At 40.5% G+C, this 27,949-nt stretch overlaps 1 protein-coding gene across 1 annotated transcript in view; it reads right to left on the reverse strand.

Annotated features, from left to right (window-relative positions):
- Positions 1–1,172: 1,172 nt before the first annotated feature.
- Positions 1,173–27,949, reverse strand: part of LOC139760453 (uncharacterized) — a 339,886-nt gene continuing 313,109 nt past the window's right edge. The window contains exon 4 of the mRNA XM_071683692.1: positions 1,173–27,905. Within this exon, the coding sequence (XP_071539793.1) occupies positions 24,424–27,905 (3,482 nt within the window). The 3' untranslated portion in view covers positions 1,173–24,423. The remainder of the gene's footprint in view (positions 27,906–27,949) is intronic.

Genomic DNA, 27,949 nt, shown 5'->3' on the forward strand with positions numbered 1-27,949 from the left:
GAGTGTGGTAAACTGCTAGAAGCAGTAAAAAGTTTTAATCAAGGATGTAAAGCATGTGTACGAGTAGGAACAGAAGAGAGTGAATGGTTACCAATATGATGTCCCCATGGTTGTTTAATCTGTTTATGGATTGGGTGGTTAGGGAGGTAAATGCAGGAGTTTTGGAAAGAGGGGCGAGTATGCAGTATGTTGGGGAAGAGAGGGCCTGGGAAGTGAGTCAGTTGTTGTTCATCGATGATACAGCACTGGTGGCTGATTCGAGTGAGAAACTGCAGAAGTTGGTGACTAAATTTGGAAAAGTGTGTGAAAGGAGAAAGTTGAAAATAAATGTGAATAAGAGGAAGATTATTAGGTTCAGCAGGGTTGAGGGACAAGTTAGTTGGGGGTGTAAGTTTGAATGGGGAGAAATCCGAGGAAGTAAAGTGTTTTAGATATCTGTGAGTGACCTTGGCACTGAATCGAACCATAGGGGCGAAAGTGAGTCACAGGGTGGGGGAAGGGTCAAAACTGCTGGCAGCTATGAAGAACGTTATCTCAGAGCAAAAATGGGTATGTTGGAGGTGAGGCATGGGCTTGTACAGGGTTGTATAGAGGAAGGTGGATGTGGTTTGATCAAGTAAGTGATGAAAGGGTAAGAGAGATGTGTGGTAATAAAAAGAGTGTGGGTGAGAGATCAGAAGAGGGTGAGTTGAAATGGTTTGGACATATGGAGAGAATGAGTGAGAAATGGTTGACAAAGAGTATATATGTGTCAGAGGTGGAGGAACAAGAAATGGGAGACCAATTTGGATGTGGAGGGATGGAGTGAAAAAGATTTTGATTGATTGGGGCCTGAACATACAGGAGGGTGAAAAGCATGCAAGAAATAGAGTGAACTGAAACAATGTGGTGCACTGGGGTCAACGTGCTCTCAGTGAACTGAACCAGGACATGTGAAATGTCTGGGGAAACCCATAGAAAGGTATGTGGGGCCTGGATGCGGATAGGGAGGTGTGGTTTCAGTGCATTACACGACAGATAGAGAGTGAGTGTGAATGAATGGCCTTGTTCAGGATATTCAGCTGCCTATGCTGTCTCAATTAACAGAAAACCAAAAAGTGTTGGATACCTTTAACTTTCCTTGCATAAGTTAATATCATTAAACAGAAATTGGTACAAAACAAACAAAGGTATGACAGAAATCCTTCATTTATATCTTAACAAATACATTGTAATTCACCTGCCAGTGACATACATACTGAACAAATAAAAAATACACAAATGAATTGGCACAAACACTGTACAGGTAAAGCAATGTACAATAATTCATAATCAAGGATATGGATGAATAAGAATAAATGAAGACTTATGAGAAAAAAATGTGCAATACAGTATATGAACCTGTATTTGAGCAAAATGAATATGATTACTGCTGGAGTGAGCACTGAATGAATGAGAAATGAGACTGAATCATTTGAGGTGGCAAAATGCTGGTATAACAAAGTAATATGACACATGATCATGATTTTGTTGGTCAGTGGGTCATACCAGTCAAATAAATTCATAAATTCATACCACTCACTTTACTGGTGAATGCAAGTTAAATGTATCCTGTCCATTATATTCACAACACCAGTGCCCAACATATGAATGGAAAAAAAACATTGGAAAGGAAGTGCAGTTTACATGAAATAAAGTGTTAAATGCAACAGATTATCATCTTTGTTAACTACAAAACTGATGGATTCCTTATCAGTTAGAAAGCACAGCATATGTTTATTCATTTTGCAAGCAAGGCATTCCAGAAAGAAATTTGAATTCTATTCTGATGTGTTTGTACTGAATTGAAATGTCATTGTCTAAAATATATTAAGATACACTGCTGAGAATGAGGTAGAATGCACATGAAAGCCATCATGAACCCTTCCTAGACAGTCAGGTGACTAGTATCGGATGAAAGTGTGGTAGTTGCCCTTACCCCTTCCCACACTGCTTCAAAGCTTTCAACTTTACTCATGCAATTTACGGTTATTTCTTGAACATTAAACCATCGTTTGTTGACTACAAATGTGGTGTAATTAGTATCAGTAAAGAATAGTTACATAACTTCAATGGGCAATATAGATGCTTCCAGAAAAAAGAAATCCCTCCTTATTGAAATTTTACCCAAACAGTATTTAGAAGTCCCTTCCTCACCACAGTGTTGGCATCCACACTTCAGATAATGCATACCATTTTACTAACCACAGAATAGAGTTCTGAGTAACTGCAGGATTTTTTCCATCTGTCAAGTACATAACACAGTGGCCATGGGCTACCGCTAAGCCAAGCATGGCATGATCCAGCACAGTGGAGGAATGAAGGTGCATACAGCGACATGCGAATGAAATAACTGCACCATCTAAGCACTGTCACTTTCTCTCCGTGTTTTACTCTATCAATAGCACACTTTTGACAACTTTAACTTGTCTGTCACTCTGTGCCCTTAGATATAGCTTTTAAGCATTGGGATAGTTTTGCCATTATCTCGACAGCAAGGAGAATGCTGTCTTTAAAACAAAAAAGTGAACTTACTTGATCACTATGAAAGTAGTGAAAGTGTAGCATCTGTTGGGAGGCATTTTGGTGTTACTGAATAAACAGTGTGAACCATACCGAACAATGAGGCAGCTTTACCTGGCTGGCTGCTTTGGGGAAGTACAGAGGCCTAACATCATGCATCACAAACTACCATCATTCCAAACAGTATTATGTCTAAATTACTTTTCTGTACAGTTTTGTACATAACTTCTTTATGCCTCTGCAAAACAAACATGTTTTTTCAGAGGTAAAACATGCTCATTTTTAATTGTGAATGGTTCATTATATGACGTAAGGCATGTTTCTCTAGGGTACTCCCTCAAACTCACTTATCACAAGTTAGTACCTTATCAACCATGGTATTTCCTCTCAATGCTCCTAGGACCTTGGTCCCCTTACCCATCTTATGGCTCACTTCTGTTCTTATAGTTCCATTTCCTGCCATGTCTACTCCCAGGTATCTAAAACATAACATTGTCTCCAAGTTTTCTCCACTCAAATTCACACCCCAACTAACTTATCTCTATGCACTATTAAACTTAATTACACTGCTTCTATCACATTTACTCTAAACATTGTCCTTTCACACACTAACATTACTTTTATTCACATTTACTCTCAACATTCTCCTTACACACACTTTCCCAAACTCGGGCACCAACTCTTGCAGTTTCTCACTTGGATCTGCCATCATCACCATGTCAACAACAGCAAATGATTCACTTTCCATGCCTGCTCACCCAGTACAGACTGTTTCACTACAAAACCCACCTTCACATGTACCTTACTCTCATAAAAAAGCCTGCCCACTCCCATGCCATACATTCATAAGGCTTCCACAAAGCTTCTCCAACAATTCTATGATATGCTTTCTCCAGATCCATAAATGCAATACATAAATCCTTCTGTTTCTCTAAGTATTTCTCATAAACACTCTTCAATCCAAACATCCGATCAACACTTCCTCTACCACTTCTAAAACCACAAAGTTCCTTCCTAATTCTATGTTCTCTGTATGCCATTATCTCGTTAACTGTATCTTACTAAATACACTCAACAAACTTATACCTCTGTCATTTCAAATCTCACTATGATCCAAACATATACTAAAAATCATAATTAATCAATCAACAACACAGTCAATTCCTTTTTAAGAAATCTAAACTTCAACACAATCCACTCTAGTTGCCTTGCCACATTTCATCCAACTCGAGGCTTTTACCAACTAGTCATTCTTCATCAAACCACTTGCCATGACCCTTTCAGTTCATATACATGTGCCACCCTACCATCAAAGACATTCAAGAATCCTTTGACTTCTGTCACCCTATCATCAAACACTATCTCTTTTCCTCATCATTGCCTGTTATCACTTCCATGTTTCCCTTTACAAATGTTCCCATTTTCTTAAGCCATTAACCTCCTAAAACATCTTATTTTCTCTAAAGTTTGTTGGCACTCACCCCAACTCTCATTAGCCCTCTTTGTCAGCCCTTACACCCTCTTCCACTTTCTCCTGTACATCTCCCAATCACTCACAATTCTTCCTTGTAACACTCACACTCCTCTCTTTTCTCTTTCACTTATAACTTTATTCTGCCATCCCACTACTCACTACCCTTTCTCACCTGCCCATCTAACACCTTCTGCATGCCATGCACTTCTCTCACACCTGCCAGCACTACTTCCCTAAATATCTCCTATTCCTCAACCAATCTCCTAGCTACATTTACCCTGACCTTTTGCCATTCCACACTCAATCTCTTGCTGTTCACACACCTCTTTTCAAAGCTCACTTACTTTCATCTCCCTCCTCTTACCCATATCATTTCCTCTTTTTCCAAAAAAATATAATATCTTCATCTTTACCTCTTCCAGCCCCACTCAGCACATTCACATCCAAGAGTCTCTCTTTTGTACACCCATCAGTTAGGACATAATCCAATAATGCTAAATCTTTCCTATTCACCCATATGTACTTATGGGTGAATACCTTTTTAAACCAGGTATTACCAATCATCAGTCCTTTCTCAGCATAAAACTCCTCAAGCTGTTCACCATGTCTTTTACCTGTGCCTCCATATTATACCCTCTACTGTCACATTGCTCAATTTTGCAATCAAATCATTCAGAACTAATAACACCCGGCCTCTTGCATCAAAACTACTGACAAACTCACTCAGCTGCTCCCAAAACACACCTCTCTTCATCAATTTTTGTTATGGCCAGATGCACAAACACACCTCTCTTCATCAATCTTGTCATGGCCAGATGCATAAGTACAAATAATCACCTATCTCTCATAATGTACTTTCATTTTTACTATCATTCTGGAGCTCAGCTCCTTTCACCTGCACATTCCCACAACTTCAAAGCAACAATTATATCCCTTCTTAGCTCTCAACCTCACATTAACCCCTGACGTTATCCCTAAGATGTTTCCACATCATCCAACCCCCTTTACCTTGAGCTTTGTTTCAATCAGAGACAGAACATCCAGTTCCTTTCCTGAAATATACTACCCATCTCTCCTTTCTCCTTATCATGGTTACAACCACGCATATTCAGACACCACAGTCTAAGCCTTTGAGAAAAATGAGCATTCCTTGCTTGGTTCCTTCTTCTGTTCCATCTTTTAGAAATTGAAATGCAAGAAGGGGAAGGTTTCCAGCCCCTTACTCCTGCCCATCTCGGTCCCATTTTAAGAAAGGCAGTGAATAAGTGAGTAGAAAATAACATCAAAACTAACCTGATCACTCTATGACAAAATGAAATTTGGCACTCTTCCCTCAACACAGTGCATCTCAAGACTCTCAGCAACCAACTCTAGAACACATTAAAGAAAACCCATGTTGTCATGCCAGTCGAGCCTACACCTCATGAAGCACTTCTGACCCATTCCAATGAAATCCCTTCTCCCATAGAGAACACAAATAACTGAAGAGGAACTAATAAAAAATTAGCTACAAATAGACCAAACCCATATACACGAAAAAAATCATAAAAAAATTCCCAAAATCCATCCAGAAACAACTCCCCTTCCACACCTCACTCCCACTGATACAAGCAATGCACTTAAAACCTCAAAGAACTCTCCTGCTACAGGCCCTGATGAAATATCAAACTTTTGCATGATACACTATTACTCACTTCTAATCCAAGCACTTACAGATATTCTAAACTACTCCTGACTACACAACAAAATCCCTAACATGTGGAAACTTACCAATATAATACCAATCCTAAAATCCTCAAAACCACCCAGCAGGATCCCCCTCTTTCCAGTGCCCTATATCACCTCTTTCACCAGCATCCAAACTCAGGGAAGAAAAGGATCCAAAACAGAGTCTAACAAGGCATCCCACTCTGCCTACAAAGCATGGCATTTTGCCTAAACACTTTATCATCACACTATACACTGAGCTCACACAACATATCCTAGATGGATTCAGCCAAACACAACTCCCCTCCTGCTCCGTACTAGTGGCAACAGACAATGACAAAGCATTTGAAATTGTCCCCTAACCACATCCTCAGTAACCAGAAAACAGGTCTTTGTGTTGAGGGGTTCTGTGAAAACTGCAAAGAAAGGGTACCTCCATCCTCTAACACAGAGGGAAACAGTAAAAAAGAGGGAATGGTAGTGTGAAAAAAAAAAGTCATAAAGGAAAGAACCTTTGAGATGTGCTGTGGCATATATAAATGGCACTCTAGCCAGTTAGCATTTCCAAGGTTTGAGAGAGCACAGAACGAGAACAGCTGAACAAGAAAGGAGGAACGAAGATAGTGCTTTGAAAAGAATATTGTGAATGACGTAAGTGAAAATCCAGAACTTTTCCATCAATTCATTTGGGGTTAGTTGTCAGTTTAAGGGCCAACTTATCAGGCTAAGGGACTTGGCGAGAAAAACTGTAGAGCATGATGTAAGGATGTGTGAAGACCTGAAAAGCATGTTCAAAAGCATTTTCACAGGGCAAGACACGACAGTCCCAACACCAGTGAAATGAGATGAAATGAGGAGACGGTTTTCAAAATTGTTGAGATATCTGGAAAAGATGTTAACAGAATACTAAATGGACTTGATCCAAACATGGATCATGAACCTGAAGAAAATTCATATGCGCTGAAAATGTGTGCAAATATGCTAGATAAACCAACTGTGAATTACTGTTCAGAATGCCAGTGAAGAGAGGAATAGTGCCAATAGAACAGAAAAGAGGGGTGCTGAACTACAGACTGGTCTTACAAATGAGCATGTTGTGTAAGGATCTGTATAAGACCTTTACAAAGCAAATGGATGACTTTTTATGGAAGAGAAATTTCCCAAGTGAGAGAAAGTATGGTTTTAGGGAAGGGAGGTCATGTGTAACTAACCTCTTAGACTTTTACAAGAGTGTACGCTCAGTCCTGGACAAAAGGGAAGGCTAGGTGGATTGTTCATATCTGGAATGCCAGAAGGCAGTTGACAGGAGGCTGAGTAAGAAGCTGGATCACAAAGCAGGAATAAAAGGGACACTCCTTTGATGGACAGAAGATTATCACATTGGTAAGGAACAAAGGACACATGGAAGATAAGCCTTTTCCAAATGGGTTGAGGTGACAAGCAGAGTGCCACAGGGTTTGATTCTGAGCCATTACTATTCTTGATCTATATTAATGAATTGCCTGAAGGTATGGAAACCTACCTGAATATGTTTGCATACAATGCAAAGGTCATGAGGGAAGAGAAAAGCCAGGAGAGCTGCATCAGCTTACATGGGGAACAAAACAGACTCCAAGTGTAATGAGAATGGGGAAAAGTGAAAGGCAGCATTGATAAGATTATTACCTAGCAGGAAAGTGTTCCATATTAAGAGAATAGTTAAGGGATGTGTGATGTCACTGTGGGGAGGTGAGGAAGGTAAATGAGAAAGTCTTGGACAGAGGAGGAGATGGCTTGGGAAATGAGTAAGCTGTTGTCTACTGATGATCCGAGACTGGTGGCAGATTCGGGAAAGCAACTGCAGAAGCTGGTGATTGAGTTTGGAAGAGTGTGTGACAGAAGGAAGTTGAAAGTAAACGTGAATGAAAGCAAGGCTATTACGTATAGCAGGGTTGAGGGACAAGTTAGTTGGGGTGTGAATTTGAATGAAAAAACTGGAAGTGAAGTGAAATGTTTTAGATACCTATGAGTGGACATAGCAAGAAATGGAACCATGGAAACAGAAGTGAGTCACAGGATTCATGAGGAAGCAAAGATTCTAGAAGTAAAGAATGTGTGGGAAAAAAAGAACATTATCTAAGGGGGGAGGGGGGGAAAATGGGCATGTTTGAAGGAATAATAGTCCCAATAATATTATATGGATGTGAGGCACATATGGAGAGAATAAGTGAGGAAAGGTTGACAAAAAGGTTAGGTTAGGTTAGAAATGGAGGAACCAAGGAAAATGGGGCGACCAAATTGAATGACGTAGGAAAGATTTTGAGTGATTGGGGCTTGAACATGCAAAGGAGTGAAAGCTGTGAATGGGATAGAGAGAACTGGAATGAAGTGGTATACTGTGGTCAACATGGTATCAATGGACTGAAACTGGGAATGGGAAGCATTCAAAGTAAACCATGGAAAGGTCTAAGGGGCCTGGTTGTAGATCAGGAGCAATGATTTCGATGCAGCCTTTCTTCATATGTTCCTGGCACTATCTCACTAATGCAGGAGTCAGCAATCAAAAAGGAAAAACAAGAAGTTAAAGAGACAAACTTTCTGCTAACAAATGTCAGAATAGTTTTCATTTGGATAAAAAATATTTAGCAAGCTATTCATGTTCTACACAAGACCAAAACTAGAATATGCTCCACTTAGTAGCAGGGAAAGCATGGACCTCTTTTTCAAATGAGAAGTTCTCAGGCAAAATTGTTCTGTTGCACCAACTAATGATGATACAGCTGGAAACGTTTCCTTTCTTTATTTCAATTTCTATAAGTTGGAACCAAAGAAGCCAAGAAAGGATAGTTCATCTGACTTAAAGGGTCAGCTGGGGTTGTTTGAATGAGAGTGGATGCAACCAAGATTAGAAGAGGAGATAAATATTAAGTTTGAGAAGAGGACTCTAGATATTCTAGCTCTAACTGCAACTAAGCTCAAAGGGAAGGGGGAAGAATGGTTTAGATATGTTTTGAGGTTCAAGTCAGGGGTTAGCATAAGAGAGCACAGAGTATTATTTCAACTGAAAAATTTGTAGGGATGTGTGAAGAGTGTAAGGAAGTGATCCCATGACTGATGCCAGTAAAAATGGTAGTGGACTACAAACAGTGGGTGGTCAATGGCGCTTATGCATAAGGAAGCAAGAGAAGGGAGGAAGAGGGGCTAGTGTTTCCGAAGGGGCTGAGTGAATGTGTCACCAATTTTGATGTGACTGGGTATTAGTGATAGGTGACCTGAATACAAAAGTAGGTAACACAGCAGCAAAGGATGTAATTAGGGCACTGGGGGGTACTGACAAATGCGAATGAAAATGGAGAACAGCTTGCAGAGATGCATACTAGAAAAGAACGAGTGATTAGGAATACCTGGTTTTAAAAGGACATGCATAAAAATATATGGGCAGGAGATTAGAGTGTAAGGGAGCATTACTGGATGAAGTTGTAATTCACTGACATGCATAAGAGAATCTTGGAAATAAATGGGCTGAGAGGGAGAGCTAATGAAATGTACGAACATCAACTGGCAAAAGTGAGGGTGGAGGTTTACTGAGCCTTTCAAAAAAACAGGAAATTATATGGGTGGAAAGAGCGTGGTGAAAATGAGTGAACTTGGAAAAGAGGTTTGCGTGGAGATATACCAAGGCATATTGTGTGCAGAATGGCAAAAGGTAAGTGCATATGAAGCTAGGTGAGCTGGTAAGGAGGAAGAATACTTCCCACGCATTCCTCACGTGTCATACAAGGTGACTAAAGGGGACGGGAGCGGGGGGCCAGAAACCCTCCCCTCCTTGTATTTTAACTTTCTAAAAGGGGAAACAGAAAAAGGAGCCATGCGGGGAGTGCTCATCCTCCTCGAAGGCTCAGATTGGGGTGTCTAAATGTGTGTGGATGTAACCAAGATGAGAAAAAAGGAGAGACAGGTAGTATGTTTGAGGAAAGGAACCTGGATGTTTTGGCTTTGAGTGAAACAAAGCTCAAGGGTAAAGGGGAAGAGTGGTTTGGGAATGTCTTGGGAGTAAAGTCAGGGGTTAGTGAGAGGACAATAGCAAGGGAACGAGTAGCACTACTCCTGAATCAGGAGTTGTGTAAGAACGTAAATTCTAGATTAATATGGGTAAAACTAAAAGTTGATGGAGAGAGATGGGTGATAATTGGTGCATATGCACCTGGGCATGAGAAGAAAGATCATGAGAGGCAAGTGTTTTGGGAGCAGCTGATTGAGTGTGTTAGTGGTTTTGATGCACAAGACCGGGTTATAGTGATGGGTGATTTGAATGCAAAGGTGAGTAATGTGGCAGTTGAGGGAATAATTGGTATACATGGAGTGTTCAGTGTTGTAAATCGAAATGGTGAAGAGCTTGTAGATTTATGTGCTGAAAAAGGACTGGTGATTGGGAATACCTGGTTTAAAAAGCGAGATAAACATAAGTATACGTATGTAAGTAGGAGAGATGGCCAGAGAGCGTTATTGGATTACATGTTAATTGATAGACACCCGAAAGAGAGACTTTTGGATGTTAATGTGCTGAGAGGTGCAACTGGAGGGATGTCTGATCATTATCTTGTGGAGGCGAAGGTGAAGATTTGTGGGGGTTTTCAGAAAAGAAGAGAGAATGTTGGGGTGAAGAGAGTGGTGAGAGTAAGTGAGCTTGGGAAGGATACTTGTGTGAGGAAGTACTGAGTACAGAATGGAAAAAGGTGAGAACAAAGGAGGTAAGGGGAGTGGGGGAGGAATGGGATGTATTTAGGGAAGCAGTGATGGCTTGCGCAAAAGATGCTTGTGGCATGAGAAGTGTGGGAGGTGGGTTGATTAGAAAAGGTAGTGAGTGGTGGGATGAAGAAGTAAGATTATTAGTGAAAGAGAAGAGAGAGGCATTTGGACGATTTTTGCAGGGAAAAAATGCAAATTAGTGGGAGAGGTACAAAAGAAAGAGGCAGGAGGTCAAGAGAAAGGTGCAAGAGGTGAAAAAGAGGGCAAATGAGAGTTGGGGTGAGAGAGTATCATTAAATTTTAGGGAGAATAAAAAGATGTTTTGGAAGGAGGTAAATAAAGTGCATAAGACAAGGGAGCAAATGGGAACTTCAGTGAAGGGGGCTAATGGGGAGGTGATAACAAGTAGTGGTGATGTGAGAAGGAGATGGAGTGAGTATATTTTGAAGGTTTGTTGAATGTGTTTGATGATAGAGTGGCAGATATAGGGTGTTTTGGTCGAGGTGGTGTGCAAAGTTGTGGGAAAATGATTTGGCAAATAGAGAAGAGGTAGTAAAAGCTTTACGGAAGATGAAAGCCGGCAAGGCAGCAGGTTTGGATGGTATTGCAGTGGAATTTATTAAAAAAGGGGGTGACTGTATTGTTGACTGGTTGGTAAGGTTATTTAATGTATGTATGACTCATGGTGAGGTGCCTGAGGATTGGCAAATGCTTGCATAGTGCCACTGTACAAAGGCAAAGAGGATAAGAGTGAGTGTTCAAATTACAGAGGTATAAGCTTGTTGAGTATTCCTGGTAAATTATATGGGAGGGTATTGATTGAGAGGGTGAAGGCATGTACAGAGCATCAGATTGGGGAAGAGCAGTGTGGTTTCAGAAGTGAAAGAGGATGTGTGGATCAGGTGTTTGCTTTGAAGAATGTATGTGAGAAATACTTAGAAAAACAAATGGATTTGTATGTAGCATTTATGGATCTGGAGAAGGCATATGATAGAGTTGATAGAGATGCTCTGTGGAAGGTTTTAAGAATATATGGTGTGGGAGGCAAGTTGTTAGAAGCAGTGAAAAGTTTTTATCGAGGATGTAAGGCATGTGTACGTGTAGGAAGAGAGGAAAGTGATTGGTTCTCAGTGAATGTAGGTTTGCGGCAGGGGTGTGTGATGTCTCCATGGTTGTTTAATTTGTTTATGGATGGGGCTGTTAGGGAGGTGAATGCAAGAGTTTTGGAAAGAGGGGCAAGTATGCAGTCTGTTGTGGATGAGAGAGCTTGGGAAGTGAGTCAGTTGTTCGCTGATGATACAGTGCTGGTGGCTGATTCATGTAAGAAACTGCAGAAGCTGGTGACTGAGTTTGGTAAAGTGTGTGAAAGAAGAAAGTTAAGAGTAAATGTGAATAAGAGCAAGGTTATTACGTACAGTAGGGTTGAAGGTCAAGTCAATTGGGAGGTAAGTTTGAATGGAGAAAAACTGGAGGAAGTAAAGTGTTTTAGATATCTGGGAGTGGATCTGGCAGCGGATGGAACCATGGAAGTGGAAGTGAATCATAGGGTGGGGGAGGGGGCGAAAATTCTGGGAGCCTTGAAGGATGTTTGGAAGTCAAGAACATTATCTCGGAAAGCAAAAATGGGTATGTCTGAAGGAATAGTGGTTCCAACAATGTTGTATGGTTGTCAGGCGTGGGCTATGGATAGAGTTGTGCGCAGGAGGGTGGATGTGCTGGAAATGAGATGTTTGAGGACAATATGTGGTGTGAGGTGGTTTGATCGAGTAAGTAATGTAAGGGTAAGAGAGAGGTGTGGAAATAAAAAGAGTGTGGTTGAGAGAGCAGAAGAGGGTGTTTTGAAATGGTTTGGTCACATGGAGAGAATGAGTGAGGAAAGATTGACCGAGAGGATATATGTGTCAGAGGTGGAGGGAATGAGGAGAAGTGGGAGACCAAATTTTAGATGGAAAGATGGAGTGAAAAAGATTTTGAGTGATCGGGGCCTGAACATGCAGGAGGGTGAAAGGCGTGCAAGGAATAGAATTGTAAGGATATGGTATACCGGGGTCGACGTGCTGTCAATGGATTGAACCAGGGCATGTGAAGAGTCTGGGGTAAACCATGGAAAGTTGTGTGGGGCCTGGATGTGGAAGGGGAGCTGTGTTTTCGGTGCATTATTACATGACATCTAGAGACTGAGTGTGAACGAATGGGGCCTTTGTTGTCTTTTCCTAGCGCTACCTCGCACACATGATGGGGGAGGGGGTTGTTATTCCATGTGTGGCGAGGTGGCGATGGGAACAAATAAAGGCAGACAGTATGAATTATGTACATGTGTATATATGTATATGTCTGTGTGTGTATATATATGTGTACATTGAGATGTATAGGTATGCATATTTGCGTGTGTGGACATGTATGTATATACATGTGTATGTGGGCGGGTTGGGCCATTCTTTCATCTGTTTCCTTGCGCTACCTCGCTAACGCGGGAGACAGCGACAAAGCAAAATAAATAAATATAAATAGTACAGACATGTACGAGAGAATGTGGCATGTGGAACGTGGGTGGCTGGCATGTGAGAAATATATTGTGAGCAGTGCAATGATGAAATTAATTTGCTAGTGAAAGCAAAAAGAGAGATGTATGGGTAATACTTGCAGGGAAGGAAAGTAAGTGATTGGGAGATGTAAAAGAGAAAGTGGCAGGAGATCAAGAGCAAGGTGCAAGAGTGCAAAGATATCAAATGACAGTCAGAGTGAGTGAGTATCAACAAACTTCAGGACAGTTTGAGATCAGCAAGAGAACAAAGACAGCATTGGTAAAGAGGAAGTGGTAAAAGGCAGAGTTATTGAATATGTTTAATGTTTAAGTGGCAGATGTGGGGTGTCAAGGTCAGGGAGGTATGCAAAGTGAGAGCTTCAGCAAGTGGATTGTTGAAATGAGAGGTGGTGGTGAAAGACTTGCATAAAATGAAACATGGCAAGGTGGTTGGAGTGGAAGGGATTGCAGCAGAATTTGTCAAGGAGGTGACTATGTTGTTTACTAGTTTGTTAAGGTTTTTTAATGCATGTATGGTTCATGCTGAGAAGCCTGAGGATTGGAAGAATGTCTGTATAGAACCACTGAATGAAGGCATGGAGCACAAACGTGAATGTTCAATTTACAGAGGTACTAGTTTCTTGAGTGTACTGGTTATGTTGTACGTAAGATTGGCAATTGAAAGGGTGGTGGCATGCAAAAAGGTTCAGATGGAGAGAAAAAATGTAGCCTCAGGAGTAGTAAAGGATGCATGGATCAGAGGTCTACTTTAAAGAAAGTGTGTGAAAAGTACCAAAGGAAGAGAAGGATTTCTAAAGGTGTTTATGGATCTGTATAAAGCGTAGTATGTGGTTGATAGAGATGCTCTGTGGAAAGTGTTATAAATATGTGGTGTGGAAGGAAACAAGCTGCGAGATTAATGAGTTTTGATCAAGAAAGTGAAGCATGAGTGCAAGAAGCAAGGGAGAAAAAGGTAAGTGGTTCCATGTGTGACATCACCAAGGCTGTTTAATCTGTGGAGCAGAGGGGAAGGTGAGTGCCAGGTTTCAGTCTGACACGGGTGAGGCAGCCTGGAAGGTAAATAATTGGTTGTTTGCTGATAAAAAGATGCTGGTGGTAGACTGAGTAAAAGACTGTAGAAGCTGGTGTCTGAAACTGGAAATATGTGTGAAAGGAGAAGCAAGCATTGGTACATCCTAACCCTAAGAAGAAAGACCATTCTAACCCAAGTATCGTCCAATTGCTTTGGGATCAACTGCATCCAAAGTCTTTGAATCCCTCCTCAGCTCCTATATCCTCAGACATCTTGAATCTTAATTCATAGTCTTCTCTCTGATCATCAGCATGGCCTCCATAAAGTGAGATCCAATGTTGATTCTTTTTATCTTACTTATGTCTGGTCATCATTACAGAAAGATTTTTGGGAATCCCTTGATATATCCAAAGCTTATGACAGACTGTGGCATCAAGGTCTCATCTCTCAGCTCCCCTTTTCTGGCTTCCCTCCCTCTCTTTGCTCCCTCATACCTAGCTTCCTCTTTGGCTGATCTATCTCCTTAGTTGCTGATGAATCAGCCTCTCCCCCTTTCTTCATCAAGTCCTGTCTCCTACACTTTTTCCCTTTTTATCAACAACTTCTTTTCTTCCACAAGTGGCCAAATGCAATTTTACACTGCTGATTCAACACTGCATTCCTCCAAATCTTTCAATTCTGCACCTTCTTCCCTCACTCAATCAGCATCTCATCTTGACATAACTTCCTCAATGAACTCAGACTTGAACAGGATGTCTCAGTGGGGAAAGACGAAATTTGGTTAAATTTAATGCCTCCAAGCCCCAGTTTCTGCCCATCTCTCTATTGAAAATTCTTCATAACTTCCCCATCTCCTTTGATGGCTCTGTAATTCCATCCCCTTGACTCAATGAACATACTTAGCATTACTGTAACATCTGCAGTATTTTGAAAACCCAACATTACAGAAATACCTAAGTCTGCCTCTATGAAACTGGCAGTCCTCTTTGTGTTGAAATTACCTTTCTCCTGAAGAGTTACTTCATTTATACAAAGGAATGATTCATCCTTGAATGGAGTACTGCCCACACATTTGCGGTGGTTCTAGCTGTGCACCCTTACTTGACAGTGTAAAATGGTCCCAATTACAAAATTTCCCAGACTATCTTCAAAACTTGACCCACTTGCCCTACATCTCAATGTTGGTTCACTTTCCTCCTTCTATAAGTATTGCTTTGGGTTTTGCTCCTAACAGCTGGCTGCTTGTGTGCCTCCACCACTAGCTAGATCACACAATACTTAGCAAGCTCCTGCATCATATGATTACCTTGCAGCCGATGGTAGTTCAAGTGTGGGTCATTTTGATAAATGTTTCTCTTCCTACTCCTCAGTCCTTTGGAACTCTATCTTCTCAAGTCTTTCACAATAACTATGGCCTGGCACATTTCAAAAGACAGGTTTTTCACTTCCTCAAAAATCTGTAAATACTTTCTCCTCTCTCTTCTCATTACCTTTCATTAACCTCTCTATATTTCATTTAATGTTTGGCCTTAATATGGAGTTCTGTTCATGAATGGAGCCTCCAAAGAGAGAAAAATTAAAGTGAATAAAAGCAGAATTTTAGCAGTGGAGAGAGATAGGTTAATTACAGTACGGGTTTGAAGGAAGAAAACCTGGAGGAAGAGGAGTGTTTCAGATACTTGTGAGTGGACATGGCGGTGAATAAAATCATGCGAGCTGAAGGAAGCCAAAGGGTGGGGATTTGGGGAAAGATCTTGAATGCATTGAGGAGTGCATGGAAAGAAAGGTCACTGTCCATGTGGGCAAAGATATGGATGCTTGAGGGTACAGTAGTCATGACAGTGTTATATTGATGCAAGGCATGGGCCTTAGATTAAAAAAAAATAACAGGAAATGCCTGAGACAAGGATGAAAAGAAAGGAGAGGTAAATGCTATGTTTCATGAGATGAACCTTGATGTTCTGGCTGAGACTGAAACAAAGCTTAAAGGGATGAGAGTAGAATGGTTTGGATATGTCAAAGCAATAGAGTCTGTGGTTTGTGTGAGGAAAAGAGCAAAGGAGGGGATGGCACTTCTGATGAAGGAGCTGTGGAACTGTGTTAATGAAAGTAGGGAAGCAAGTTCTCAAATTAAAACAGACTACAAAAAGGTTACTGCTTATGCACATACTAGTTAAAGGAGTGAGGAAGAGAGGAAAGTGTTTTAGGAGGAGGTGAGTAAGAATTTCTGCAATTACAATGTAAGGGAATGAGTCCTCGTGGAGGGGAAATTTGAAAGCAAGAGTGCGTGATCTCGCAGTTTAGGGTATAACTAGGGGGATGGGGTAATTAGTGAAAATGATATTGGGAAAACCTTAATGTAAATGCTGAAAAAGGAAAGGCATATGACAGAGTTGACAGAGATGCTCTGTGGAAGGTATTAAGAATATATGGTGTGGGAGGCAAATTGTTAGAAGCAGTGAAAAGTTTTTATCAAGGATGTAAGGCATGTGTACAAGTAGGAAGAGAGGAAAGTGATTAGTTTCTCAGTAAATATCAGTTTGCAGCAAGGGTGCGTGATGTTTCCATGGTTGTTTAATTTGTTTATGGATGGGGTTGTTAGGGAGGTGAATGCAAGAGTTTTGGAGAGAGGGGCAAGTATGCAGTCTATTGTGGATGAGAGAGCTTGGGAAGTGAGTCAGTTGTTGTTCACTGATGATACAGTGCTGGTGGCTGATTCGGGTGAGAAACTGCAGAAGCTGGTGACTGAGTTTGGTAAAGTGTGTGAAAGAAGAAAGCTGAGAGTAAATGTGAATAAGAGCAAGGTTATTAGGTACAGTAGGGTTGAGGGACAAGTCAATTGGGAGGTAAGTCTGAATGGAAAAGAACTGGAGGAAGTGAAGTGTTTTAGATATCTGGGAGTGGATTTGGCAGCGGATGGAACCATGGAAGCGGAAGTGAGTCACAAGATGGGGGGAGGGGGCAAAAGTTCTGGGAGTGTTGAAAAATGTGTGGAAGGTGAGAACTTTATCTTGGAAAGCAAAAATGGGTATGTTTGAAGGAACAGGGTTCCAACAATGTTATATGGTTGTGAGGCGTGGGCTATAGATAGAGTTGTGCGGAGGAGGGTGGATGTGTTGGAAATGAGATGTCTGAGGACAATAGTGGTGTGAGGTGGTTTGATCGAGTAAGTAATGAAAGGGTAAGAGAGATGTGTGGCAATAAAAGAGTGTGGTTGAGAGAGCAGAAGAGGGTATTTTGAAACGGTTTGGTCACATGGAGAGAATGAGCGAGGAAAGATTGACAAAGAGGATATATGTGTCAGAGGTGGAGGGAATGAGGAGAAGTGGGAGACCAAATTGGAGGTGGAATGATGGAGTGAAAAAGATTCTGAGCGATCGGGGCCTGAACATGCAGGAGGGTGAAAGGCGTGCAAGGAATAGAGTAAATTGGAACAATGTGGTATACCAGGATCGATGTGCCATCAATGGATTGAACCAGGGCATGTGAAGCGTACGGGGTAAACCATGGAAAGTTTTATGGGGCCTGGATGTGGAAAGGGAGCTGTGGTTTCGGTGCATTATACATGACAGCTAGAGACTGAGTGTGAACGAATGTGGCCTTTGCTGTCTTTTCCTAGTGCTACCTCGCATGCATGTGGGGGAAGGGGTTGTCATTTCATGTGTGGCAGGGTGGCAACGGGAATGATAAAAGGGAGCAAGTATGAACTATGTACGTGCATATATGTATATGTCTGTGTATGTATATATATGTATCTGTTGAAATGCACAGGAATGTACATGTGCGTGTGTGGACGTGTATGTATATACGTGTAAATGGGTGGGTTGGACCATTCTTTCGTCTGTTTTCTTGCGCCACCTCGCTAACGTTGAAGAGAGCAACAAAATATACTAAATAAAATAAATAAATACTAAGAAACAAGGATACAAAGGAGGCACTCATGATTGTAGCTGTGCTAAGATGGGCAACAGGTGGGAAGTCTGATCTTTTGTTGGTGGAGACAAGTGTGAAAGTTTATAATGGTTTTACATAAAGGAAATGACATGGGTGGGATGGAAGTGGAGAGAGTGAGTGTACCTGGGAAAGAGACTTTTGCGCTGTAATATCAAGAGAGATTTTCTGAATATTAACATAAAATGAGAGCAATTGAAACAATAGTAAAGAGCATAAAGTGGTATGTATTTTGGGAAACAGTGCTTATGTGTGTGAGTGAAGTGAGTAGTATGTGGAATGCTGGCATACAAGAAAGGGTAAAGAGAGGTGGGATAAGGAAGTTAAATTAGTTATAAAAGGAGTGCATGGATGATACCTGCAGGGAAGATGTGTGAGTTTTTGGAATAAGGAAAACTGAGCTGAAAAAGATAACAAGTGAGAGATGGGGTAAGAAATATCTGTGACCTTCTAAGAGAAAAGAGTGTTTTAGAGAGGTACATATTATGAGTGAAAAAAAGGAACAAGTGAGAGTAACTGTGAGGAGAACAAATGCAGAAAAGGGAACTGGCAAAGAAGTGAAAATGAGATGAAATGAGTGTGTGTTTCGAAGGAGTGCTGAATGTGCCTAAGGGTATGGTGGCAGATGTGGTGCGATTAAGAAGAGATTGTATGTAAAGCGAGAGGATCATGGTGAAAAGGTAGTGAAAGCTTTATTGACAAACAACTGTGACAAAGTAGAAGTAGATGGGCCTGCATGAGTTTTTCGAAAAAGGTAGGTGACTATGTTGTCGTTTAGTTAGTCAGGATTTTATGTGTATGCATGGCCCAACATGACCTGCCTGAGGAGTTGGCAGAATGCAATTGTGGTTCCCTAATATAAAGGCAAGGGGAACAAAAACAAAGCTCTAAATTTCTGGGGTATAAGGCCAATGAGTACATCTGGTTATGCATATGAGATAGTGATGCTTGAGAAAGGGGTGAGAAGAACAGACCCTTAGAATGGATAGGAGCAATATAGACTTATGAATGAAGGATTATAAGTGAATTATGTGTACATGGATAGGGGAGAAAGAATACTTCCCACGCATTCCTCACGTGTTGTAGAAGGCGACTAAAGGGGACGGGAGCGGGGAGCTAGAAACCCTCCCCTCCTTGTATTTTAACTTTCTAAACGGGGAAACAGAAGAAGGAGTCACGCAGAGAGTGCTCATCCTCCTCGAAGGCTCAGATTGGGGTGTTTAAATGTAGGTGCATGTAACCAAGATGACAAAAAAGGAGAGATAGGTAGTATGTTTGAGGAAAGAAACCTGGATGTTTTGGCTCTGAGTGAAATGAAGCTCAAGGGTAAAGGGGAAGATTGGTTTAGAAATGTCTTGGGTGTAAAGTCAGGGGTTAGTGAGAGGACAAGAGCAAGGGAAGGAGTAGCACTGCTCCTAAAACAGGAGTGGTGGGAGTATGTGATAGAGTGTAAAAAAGTAAACTCTAGATTGATATGGGTAAAACTAAAAGTTGATGGAGAGAGATGGGTGATTATTGGTGCATATGCACCTGGGCATGAGAAGAAAGATCATGAGAGGCAAGTGTTGTGGGAGCAGCTGAGTAAGTGTGTTAGTAGCTTTGATGCACGAGACTGGGTTATAGTGATGAGTGATTTGAATGCAAAGGTGAGTAATGTGGCAGTTGAGGGAATATTTGGTGGACATGAGGTGTTCAGTATTGTAAATGGAAATGGTGAAGAGCTTGTAGATTTATGTGCTGAGAAAGGACTGGTGATTGGGAATACCTGGTTTAAAAAGCGAGATATACGTATGTAAGTAAGAGAGATGGCCAGAGAGCGTTATTGGATTACGTGTTACTTGATAGGCGCGTGAAAGAGAGACTTTTGGATGTTAATGGGCTGAGAGGTGCAACTGGAGGGATGTCTGATCATCACCTTGTGGAGGCAAAGGTGAATATTTGTAGAGGTTTTCAGAAAACAAGAGAGAATGTTGGGATGAAAAGAGTGGTGAGAGTAAGTGAGCTTGGGAAGGAGATATGAGAGGAAATACCAGGAGAGACTGAATACAGAATGGAAAAAGGTGAGAACAAAGGAAGTAAGAGGAGTGGGGGAGGAATGGGATGTATTTAGGGAAGCAGTGATGGCTTGCGCAAAAGATGCTTGTGGCATGAGAAGCATGGGAGGTGGGCAGATTAGATAGGGTAGTGAGTGGTGGGATGAAGAGGTAAGATTATTAGCGAAAGAGAAGAGAGAGGCATTTGGAAGATTTTTGCAGGGAAATAGTGCAAATGACTGGGAGATGTATAAAAGAAAGAGGAGGGAGGTTAAGAGAAAGGTGCAAGAGGTGAAAAAGAGGGCAAATGAGAGTTGGGGTGGGAGAGTATCATCAAATTTTAGGGAGAATAAAAAGATGTTTTGGAAGGAGGTAAATAAAGTGCGTAAGACAAGGGAACAAATGGGAAATTCAGTGAAGGGCGCAAATGGGGAGGTGATAACAAGTAGTGGTGATGTGAGAAGGAGATGAAGTGAGTATTTTGAAGGTTTATTGAATGTGTTTGATGACAGAGTAGCAGATATAGGGTGTTTTGGTCGAGGTGGTGTGCAAAGTGAGAGGGTTAGGGAAAATGATTTGGTAAACAGAGAAGAGGTAGTAAAAGCTTTGTGGAAGATGAAAGCCAGCAAGGCAGTGGGTTCCGATGGTATTGCAGTGGAATTTATTTAAAAAGGAGGTGACTGTATTGTTGACTGGTTGGTGAGGTTATTTAATGTATGTATGATGCCTGGTGAGGTGCCTGAGGATTGACAGAATGCTTGCATAGTGCCATTGTACAAAGGCAAAGGGGATAAAAGTGAGTGCTCAAATTACAGAGGTATAAGTTTGTTGAGTATTCCTCGGAAATTATATGGGAGGGTATTGATTGAGAGGCTGAAAGCATGTACAGAGCATCAGATTGGGGAAGAGCAGTGTGGTTTCAGAAGTGGTAGAGGATGTGTGGCTCAGGTGTTTGCTTTGAAGAATGTGTGTGAGAAATACTGGGAAAAGCAAATGGATTTGTATGTAGCATTTATGGATCTGGAGAAGGCATATGATAGAGTTGATAGAGATGCTCTGTCGAAGGTATTAAGAATATATGGTGTGGGAGGCAAGTTGTTAGAAGCAGTGAAAAGTTTTTATCAAGGATGTACAGCATGTGTATGTGCAGGAAGAGGGGAAAGTGATTGGTTCTCAGTGAATGTAGGTTTGTGGCAGGGGTGTGTGATGTCTCAATGGTTGTTTAATTTGTTTATGGATGGGGTTGTTAGAGAGGTGAATGCAAGAGTTTTGGAAAGAGGGGCAAGTATGCAGTCTGTTGTGGATTAGAGAGCTTGGGAAGTGAGTCAGTTGTTGTTCGCTGATGATACAGCACTGGTGGCTGATTCATGTGAGAAACTGCAGGAGCTGGTGACAGAGTTTGGTAAAGTGTGTGAAAGAAGAAAGCTGAGAATAAATGTGAATAAGAGCAAGGTTATTAGGTACAGTAGGGTTGAAGGACAAGTCAATTGGGAGGTAAGTCTGAATGGAAAAGAACTGGAGGAAGTGAAGTGTTTTAGATATCTGGGAGTGGATTTGGCAACCGATGGAACCACGGAAGTGAAAGTGAATCATAGGGTTGGGGAGGGGGCGAAAGTTCTGGGAGAGTTGAAGAGTGTGTGGAAGTCGAGAACATTATCTCGGAAAGCAAAAATGGCTATGTTTGAAGGAATAGTGGTTCCAACAATGTTATATGGTTGCGAGGTGTGGGCTATGGATAGAGTTGTGCAGAGGAGGGTGGATGTGCTGGAAATGAGATGTTTAAGGACAGTATGTGGTGTGAGGTGGTTTGATTGAATAAGTAATAATAGGGTAAGAGAGATGTGTGGTAATAAAAAGAGTGTGGTTGAGAGAGCAGAAGATGGTGTTTTGAAATGGTTTGGTCACAAGGAGAGAATGAGTGAGGAGAGATTGACCAAGAGGATATATGTTTCAGAGGTTGGGGAACAAGGAGAAGTGGGAGACCAAATTGGTGGTGGAAAGATGGGGTGAAAAAGATTTTGAGAGATCGGGGCCTGAACATGCAGGAGGGTGAAAGGCGTGCAAGGAATAGAGTGAATTGGAACAATGTGGTATACCGGGGTCAACGTGCTGTCAATGGATTGAACCAGGGCATGTGAAGCGTCTGGGGTAAACCATGGAAAGTTGTGTGGGGCCTGGATGTGGAAAGGGAGCTGTGGTTTCGGAGCATCATTAGCATTATTACATGACAGCTAGAGACTGAGTGTGAACGAATGTGGCCTTTGTTCTTTTCCTAGCGCTAATTCACGCACATGAGGGGGGAGGGGGTTGTAATTTTCATGTGTGGCAGGGTGGCGATGGGAATGAGTAAAGGCAGACAGTATGAATTATGTACATGAGTATATATGTATATGTCTGTGTGTATATATATATGTATACATTGAGATGTATAGGTATGCATATTTGCGTGTGTGGACGTGTATGCATATACATGTGTATGTGGGTGGGTTGGGCCATTCTTTTGTCTGTTTCCTTGTGCTACCTCGCTAACATGGGAGACAGCAACAAAGCAAAATAAAAAAAAAAAATAACTTACAAGAAAAGATGAATTTGTATGTGGTACTTACCGAACTGGTGTAAACAAGTAATAGGGATGAAAAATACGTTTTATAGAAGATCTTATAAATACACAGTATGGAAAGTAAGCTATTCAATGCAGTGAGGAGTTTTGCTGAAATGTGAGGCATGCATGTCAGTTGGAAAGGAAGAGGGTGAGTGTTCCAAGGTGAAGGTGGGTATACATTAATGGAGTGTGATGTTCACTGACATGAAGGCAAGATAGGTAAATGTCAGGGTCCAAAAGTGAGGAGTGAGTCTAGCAGAAGATATGAAAGAGAAATTCCAAAAGGTGGGGGATGAGTGAAAGAAGATCAGATAGGATATAATGAAATTCAAGGTAAGATGGAATAGCAAGTTGGTGGCACAGGACAGTCTGAGTGTGAATCTGAATGGGGAGGGCTTGGAGGAAGCAGAGTGCTTTAGGTACCTGGCAGCAGACATAAGCAGTGGTTGGAACCCTGGCAATGGAGGTGAGTCACAGGGTGGAAAAGGAGGCTACTGTCCTGAGTGCAGTGAGGGGCAAATGGAAGGAGAGGTCATTGTCTGTAAGGGCAAAGATGAGACGTTTGAAGTTACTGAAGTCCTGATAGCGTTGAAAGGATGTGAATATAGGGCTCTGATTACAAAAGAAAGGAGGCATTTCATGTTGGTAGTTATATGCCTGATGACATCATGTATTGCAAGATGACTTGATCGCGTAGAGAATGTCAGTGTCAGAGTGAGGTGTGGTTGTAAGAAGTCTGAGAGAGAGCTAACCACAGTGTGCTGAAATGGGTTGGACATAAGATAACCGAAGACAGACTTAGGGGGATCTACTTGTCAGAAGCAAAATGAGCAAGGCGTTGGGGGAAACAAGTCAGAAAAGGAGGAAGTGAGGGGAGGGGGGAAGACCAAAAAGGAGATGGCAGGATGGAATGCTGGTGGCTTTAAGGTATCATGACCTGATCATTCAACAAGGTGATAGGTGTGTGGAATACACTGAGCCATACTAATGTGATGTATTGGAGTGACATGCTGTCATTGGCTGACCGTGGACATATGAGTCACACGGTAAACCATATTACAAGTACAGTCTATAAAGCTTGACTGTGAACGATAGGCTCTGGTTTCAATCCATCATACATGACAGAGAATGGACATGAGCAAGTGAAAGTGTTGTTTGTTTGCTCCTGATGCTACTAAATCAAAGTAAAAAAAAAAAGCAATCCAGTATCAAAAAAATAATCCATGTTTGCCATTTCCAACCTTAGTGAGGTAGTACTTTGGGCACAAAACAACAGTCTCACTTGCATACATCCATTCAAAAGCTGTATATATACTGAACCAAAACCAGAAACAACCATCTACAGCCAAGCTCTATTTCATCATTTTTCCTGACAGCTCTACATGACTTGGTTAAACCAACTGACAGCACATAGCCACCCACATACCACACTGATTCAGCTCAATCTGTTCAATCCATGCCTCTCATCCTCTTGAATGTTCAGTCCACGATACCAAAAGGCTTCTTTCATGCCATCCTTCTACCTCCCCTCTCTTGGAATGCAGCGTTTGTTGATTCTGCAAGAGTATGTCATGAAATTTATAACAAATCATGTCATAAGGTTCACATGTATTGTGTAATCAAATGACAAGACACTTCCTTCTTCTCAATATTTTAGTTCCAACATTGGTTTAAAATAAACCAATGGGACGATATCAAAACATTTTGTTAATGACAAACTAATGGCATCATGTAAATACAGCCATACAATGAAAGTATGAACAATAAATGGAATTTTCTATAAAAGTTTTGAATACACTAAAAGACCATCCCATATCATAAAAGCATGTTTTAAAGGTTACTAGGTTGCCCAAAATTAAGAAATATTATATCCCATGCACAAATCTTACACCAAAAGGATAATTCATATGACAGTGTATTGAATATAACAGTCTCAACGTCAATCGTTTCTAAACATCCTGGGCATTCTTCTGTTAATTTCTCTAACCGAACACTTCTCCTTTTAATGGGTGATGGGTGCTTGAGTTCTTTTTGATTAGATAATCTATTTGATACCAAATTCCTTGCTATCTTTTTCGATTTTGGCATTGGGCGTTCAAATGATGCCTCCCTCTTGACAGCTGTCATTTTGTGTTCCCTCTTCTTTACTGTTTCAGTTAATAAAGTTCCCTTAACCAAACTTCCACACATCTCTGTTTCCTTGACACACTTGACTGGTATATCAATTGCATCCTTGAATGTAATAAAGTTCTCACCATGAGCACCAGTAATATTCTTAGAATTTAATTTATAACATAAATCATCTACCAGACACTTCCTGTTACCAATGAATTGGGACACTGGTTCTTCTTGACAGATGCCATTATTTTGTTTATCATCTAATGTTCTAGGGCAATCCTTTCCCTTCTTTACCTCTTTAGCTGATTTTCTTTCCATTATGGTTTTCAATTTGTGTTTATTCTCAGATTTCATACTGAGCTGTATCTTTTGATCACATTCAACTTCTGTTGAGACAGATGCTGAGCTTTCAGGACTCTCCTCATCCAGATGTTTTCTCCTAAAGGAACTAACAGTCATTATCGAATCCCTTTCCTTTATCAACTTTTTATCTACACCTTTTCCTTGAACTGATTTACTTTTGGCATATTTTTCTTGTCCGATTTTGCTGGTAAAAACTTTACCTTGTATTACTTTAGTGGTATCAACTTTTTCTTGTCCTGATCTATTGGTATAATCCCTTTCTTCTTGCAATTTACCTGTAATACATTTTCTCTTCCCTAATGTTTTGGTAAAAGTTTTTCCTTGTTCTGAGCTACAAAATGAGTCAGTTTCTGTCCCTAATTTACTAGTATTAACTTTTTTCTGTACTAATTCAGATGTATCTTTTTCTTGTACTGATTTACAGGTAACATCCTTTCCTTTTCCTGATGTAACAGCATTATCATTTTCTTGCAATAACTTACCAAGGACAACTTTTTCTTTAGATGTATTGCAAGGACCTTTCTCTTGAACTAGTATATTGGTAACATTGTTTTCTTGTAAAGACTTACTGCATATATTCTTTTCTTGGGACAATTTTCTGGAGGCATCTCCTACTTGTACAAGTTTACTAACAACATCCTTTACTCGTAATGACTTATTATTCAAATCTTTTTCCCAAGGTAGTTTACCAGTGCCCTGTACATGTAACTCTCTACTGGGCACATCTTTCTCATTAACACAGTTATCAATAGTAACCTTTTTTTCATGTACTTTACTAATAACACATCTTTCTAGTGCTGGTGTACTTGTAGCATCCTTTACTTTTAGCACAGTTCTGGTAACATCATTTATCTGTATTACTTTATTTCTAATATCATCCTCCACTGAAGCCATATCTCTTACCTGTAAGGATTTACCAACAGCATTACTTTCTTGTGCTGATTCATTTTTACTATCCTTTTCTGGAACAAACTTACTGGAAGCATCTTTTACATGAGCTAATTCAGAGGAAGTATGTTTTCCTTGCACTGTAACATTGTTTGTTGCATGAGTTTCTTGCAAATTGCCTCTATATGACTCATGCATACTTGACACTTTCTTTCCACCACATCCTGACTTCATCTTTATATTGTGCAATTCAACACGTGTACCATCTTCAAATTCTGACTTTACATTCTGGCAATCTTTTACTGCAGAGGGTAATATATCAACATCATGATTTTCTCTAGATGGGAATCCAAGGGGATTTTCAGAGGTACTTTGACTTTTAAGCAAGGATGGATTTATATACTGATCTACCACAATCATATCTCTGAGGTCTACAGGCTCTGCTAAGTTAATACTATCAGCTGGATTTGACTTTTTTGTTTCTGTCTTTACTGTAAGTGGTTTGCTTATCAAGCTTTCCTTTCCTGATTTAAAGTATCCTTTCTCTTTCTTCTGTGAGGAAAGAACTTTCTCTTTTTCAATATCATCTTTATATACTCTTCCTTTGGTAATCAAGTATTCCAGTTTTTGCTGAGATAAGAATACCCCAGTCTGGGATGAGACTGCATGTCTAGCACTTGCAATATGCTGCTGCAAAATATATGTATTTTCCTTTTGTTTGCAGTACTCTCTATGCTGATAAAAACTCTCCCTATAAATAAAATATGTATCACACCTCTTACATAATGAGACATACCGTTTAAGATATTCTTTATCATCAGAATTCTCTCTCCTTCCTGTCTTTGTCTCTTCTGCTAAACCACTAGTATTGCCATTACTCTCCTTATCAACATTAATGCAATTTTCATTAAATGTCCCTCTCATGACTAGGCAGTTCTTTTCATCTGAATCTGTCTGAACACTTTCAAGTTCTTCATTCAAATTTCTTGAGCTTGATGATCCTGAAGTATCACTGAGCTTTGAAGCACAGGTTTCTGACTCTGATAAACCTTGTTGCCTGTCTAGATCAACTGCAAAAGGTTCCTGCTTACCTTTTGGGGTTTCAAAAGCTGTTGCTGAAAGCTTATCTGATACTCGTGGCTGTTCAGTACTTGATGTCCCTATAGAATTCATTGGTTCTCCAGGTGAAGTCTCTGTGTTCCCTAATGCTGAGGGATTATAATATTCTCCAAATGAATGTCCTGTGAGCTCAGGATTTGAAATATTACCTTCTGTATGTGATTTTTGAGAATAATCAGAAAGAGCACCTGAAAACACAGCTTTTCTATCCTTGGTAATTGGTTTATCCCTAAGTAATCCTTTTTTTTTCATTCTAATTCTATGTATGTCCTTAAAGCTATCAAACCACACTTTTCCCTCAGCCTTAAGCATCTGTAACTTTGAAAATGATATATGAACCCAAAAATCAAGTAATCTAACATTGTGCTTCTTTTCTTTTAAGTGACTAGAGAGTTTAAGACGTGTTTGAAAGACTATAAAACATTTTCTACATGTTCTACTTACTTTACAGAATTTCATATGCTTTCTGAAATCTAAACGTTTCACAAAATATTTCAAGCAAGACCAACAATACAATAAATTGTAAAGATACAAGCTGTCATCCGCACAATGATCCATGACTTCCGCTAAACATGTTCTACTGTTATTCAAATTAACACTCTCATGTTGTTCAGATGGAACATCATTCAAAACTGATGCAGTGCTTTTATACTGCAACGTGCTGTCTTGCTTCTGATACTCCAGTCTACTTTCATTCTGGACTTCAAATCTTGTCTGAGATTTGTTATGGTCAAGAGTTTTACTAATATCTTCCTGTTGATCCTGGTGACGCTGTTTTTCTATGAATACGACAGCATCATCTATGGGTCGTGCAGTCTCACTACCTGAGAAAATAAGAAAATTTTAATAGATATATATTCACCTGATA

The sequence above is a fragment of the Panulirus ornatus genome, chromosome 37 (genome assembly GCF_036320965.1).
Source record: "Panulirus ornatus isolate Po-2019 chromosome 37, ASM3632096v1, whole genome shotgun sequence".
NCBI lineage: Eukaryota > Metazoa > Arthropoda > Malacostraca > Decapoda > Palinuridae > Panulirus > Panulirus ornatus.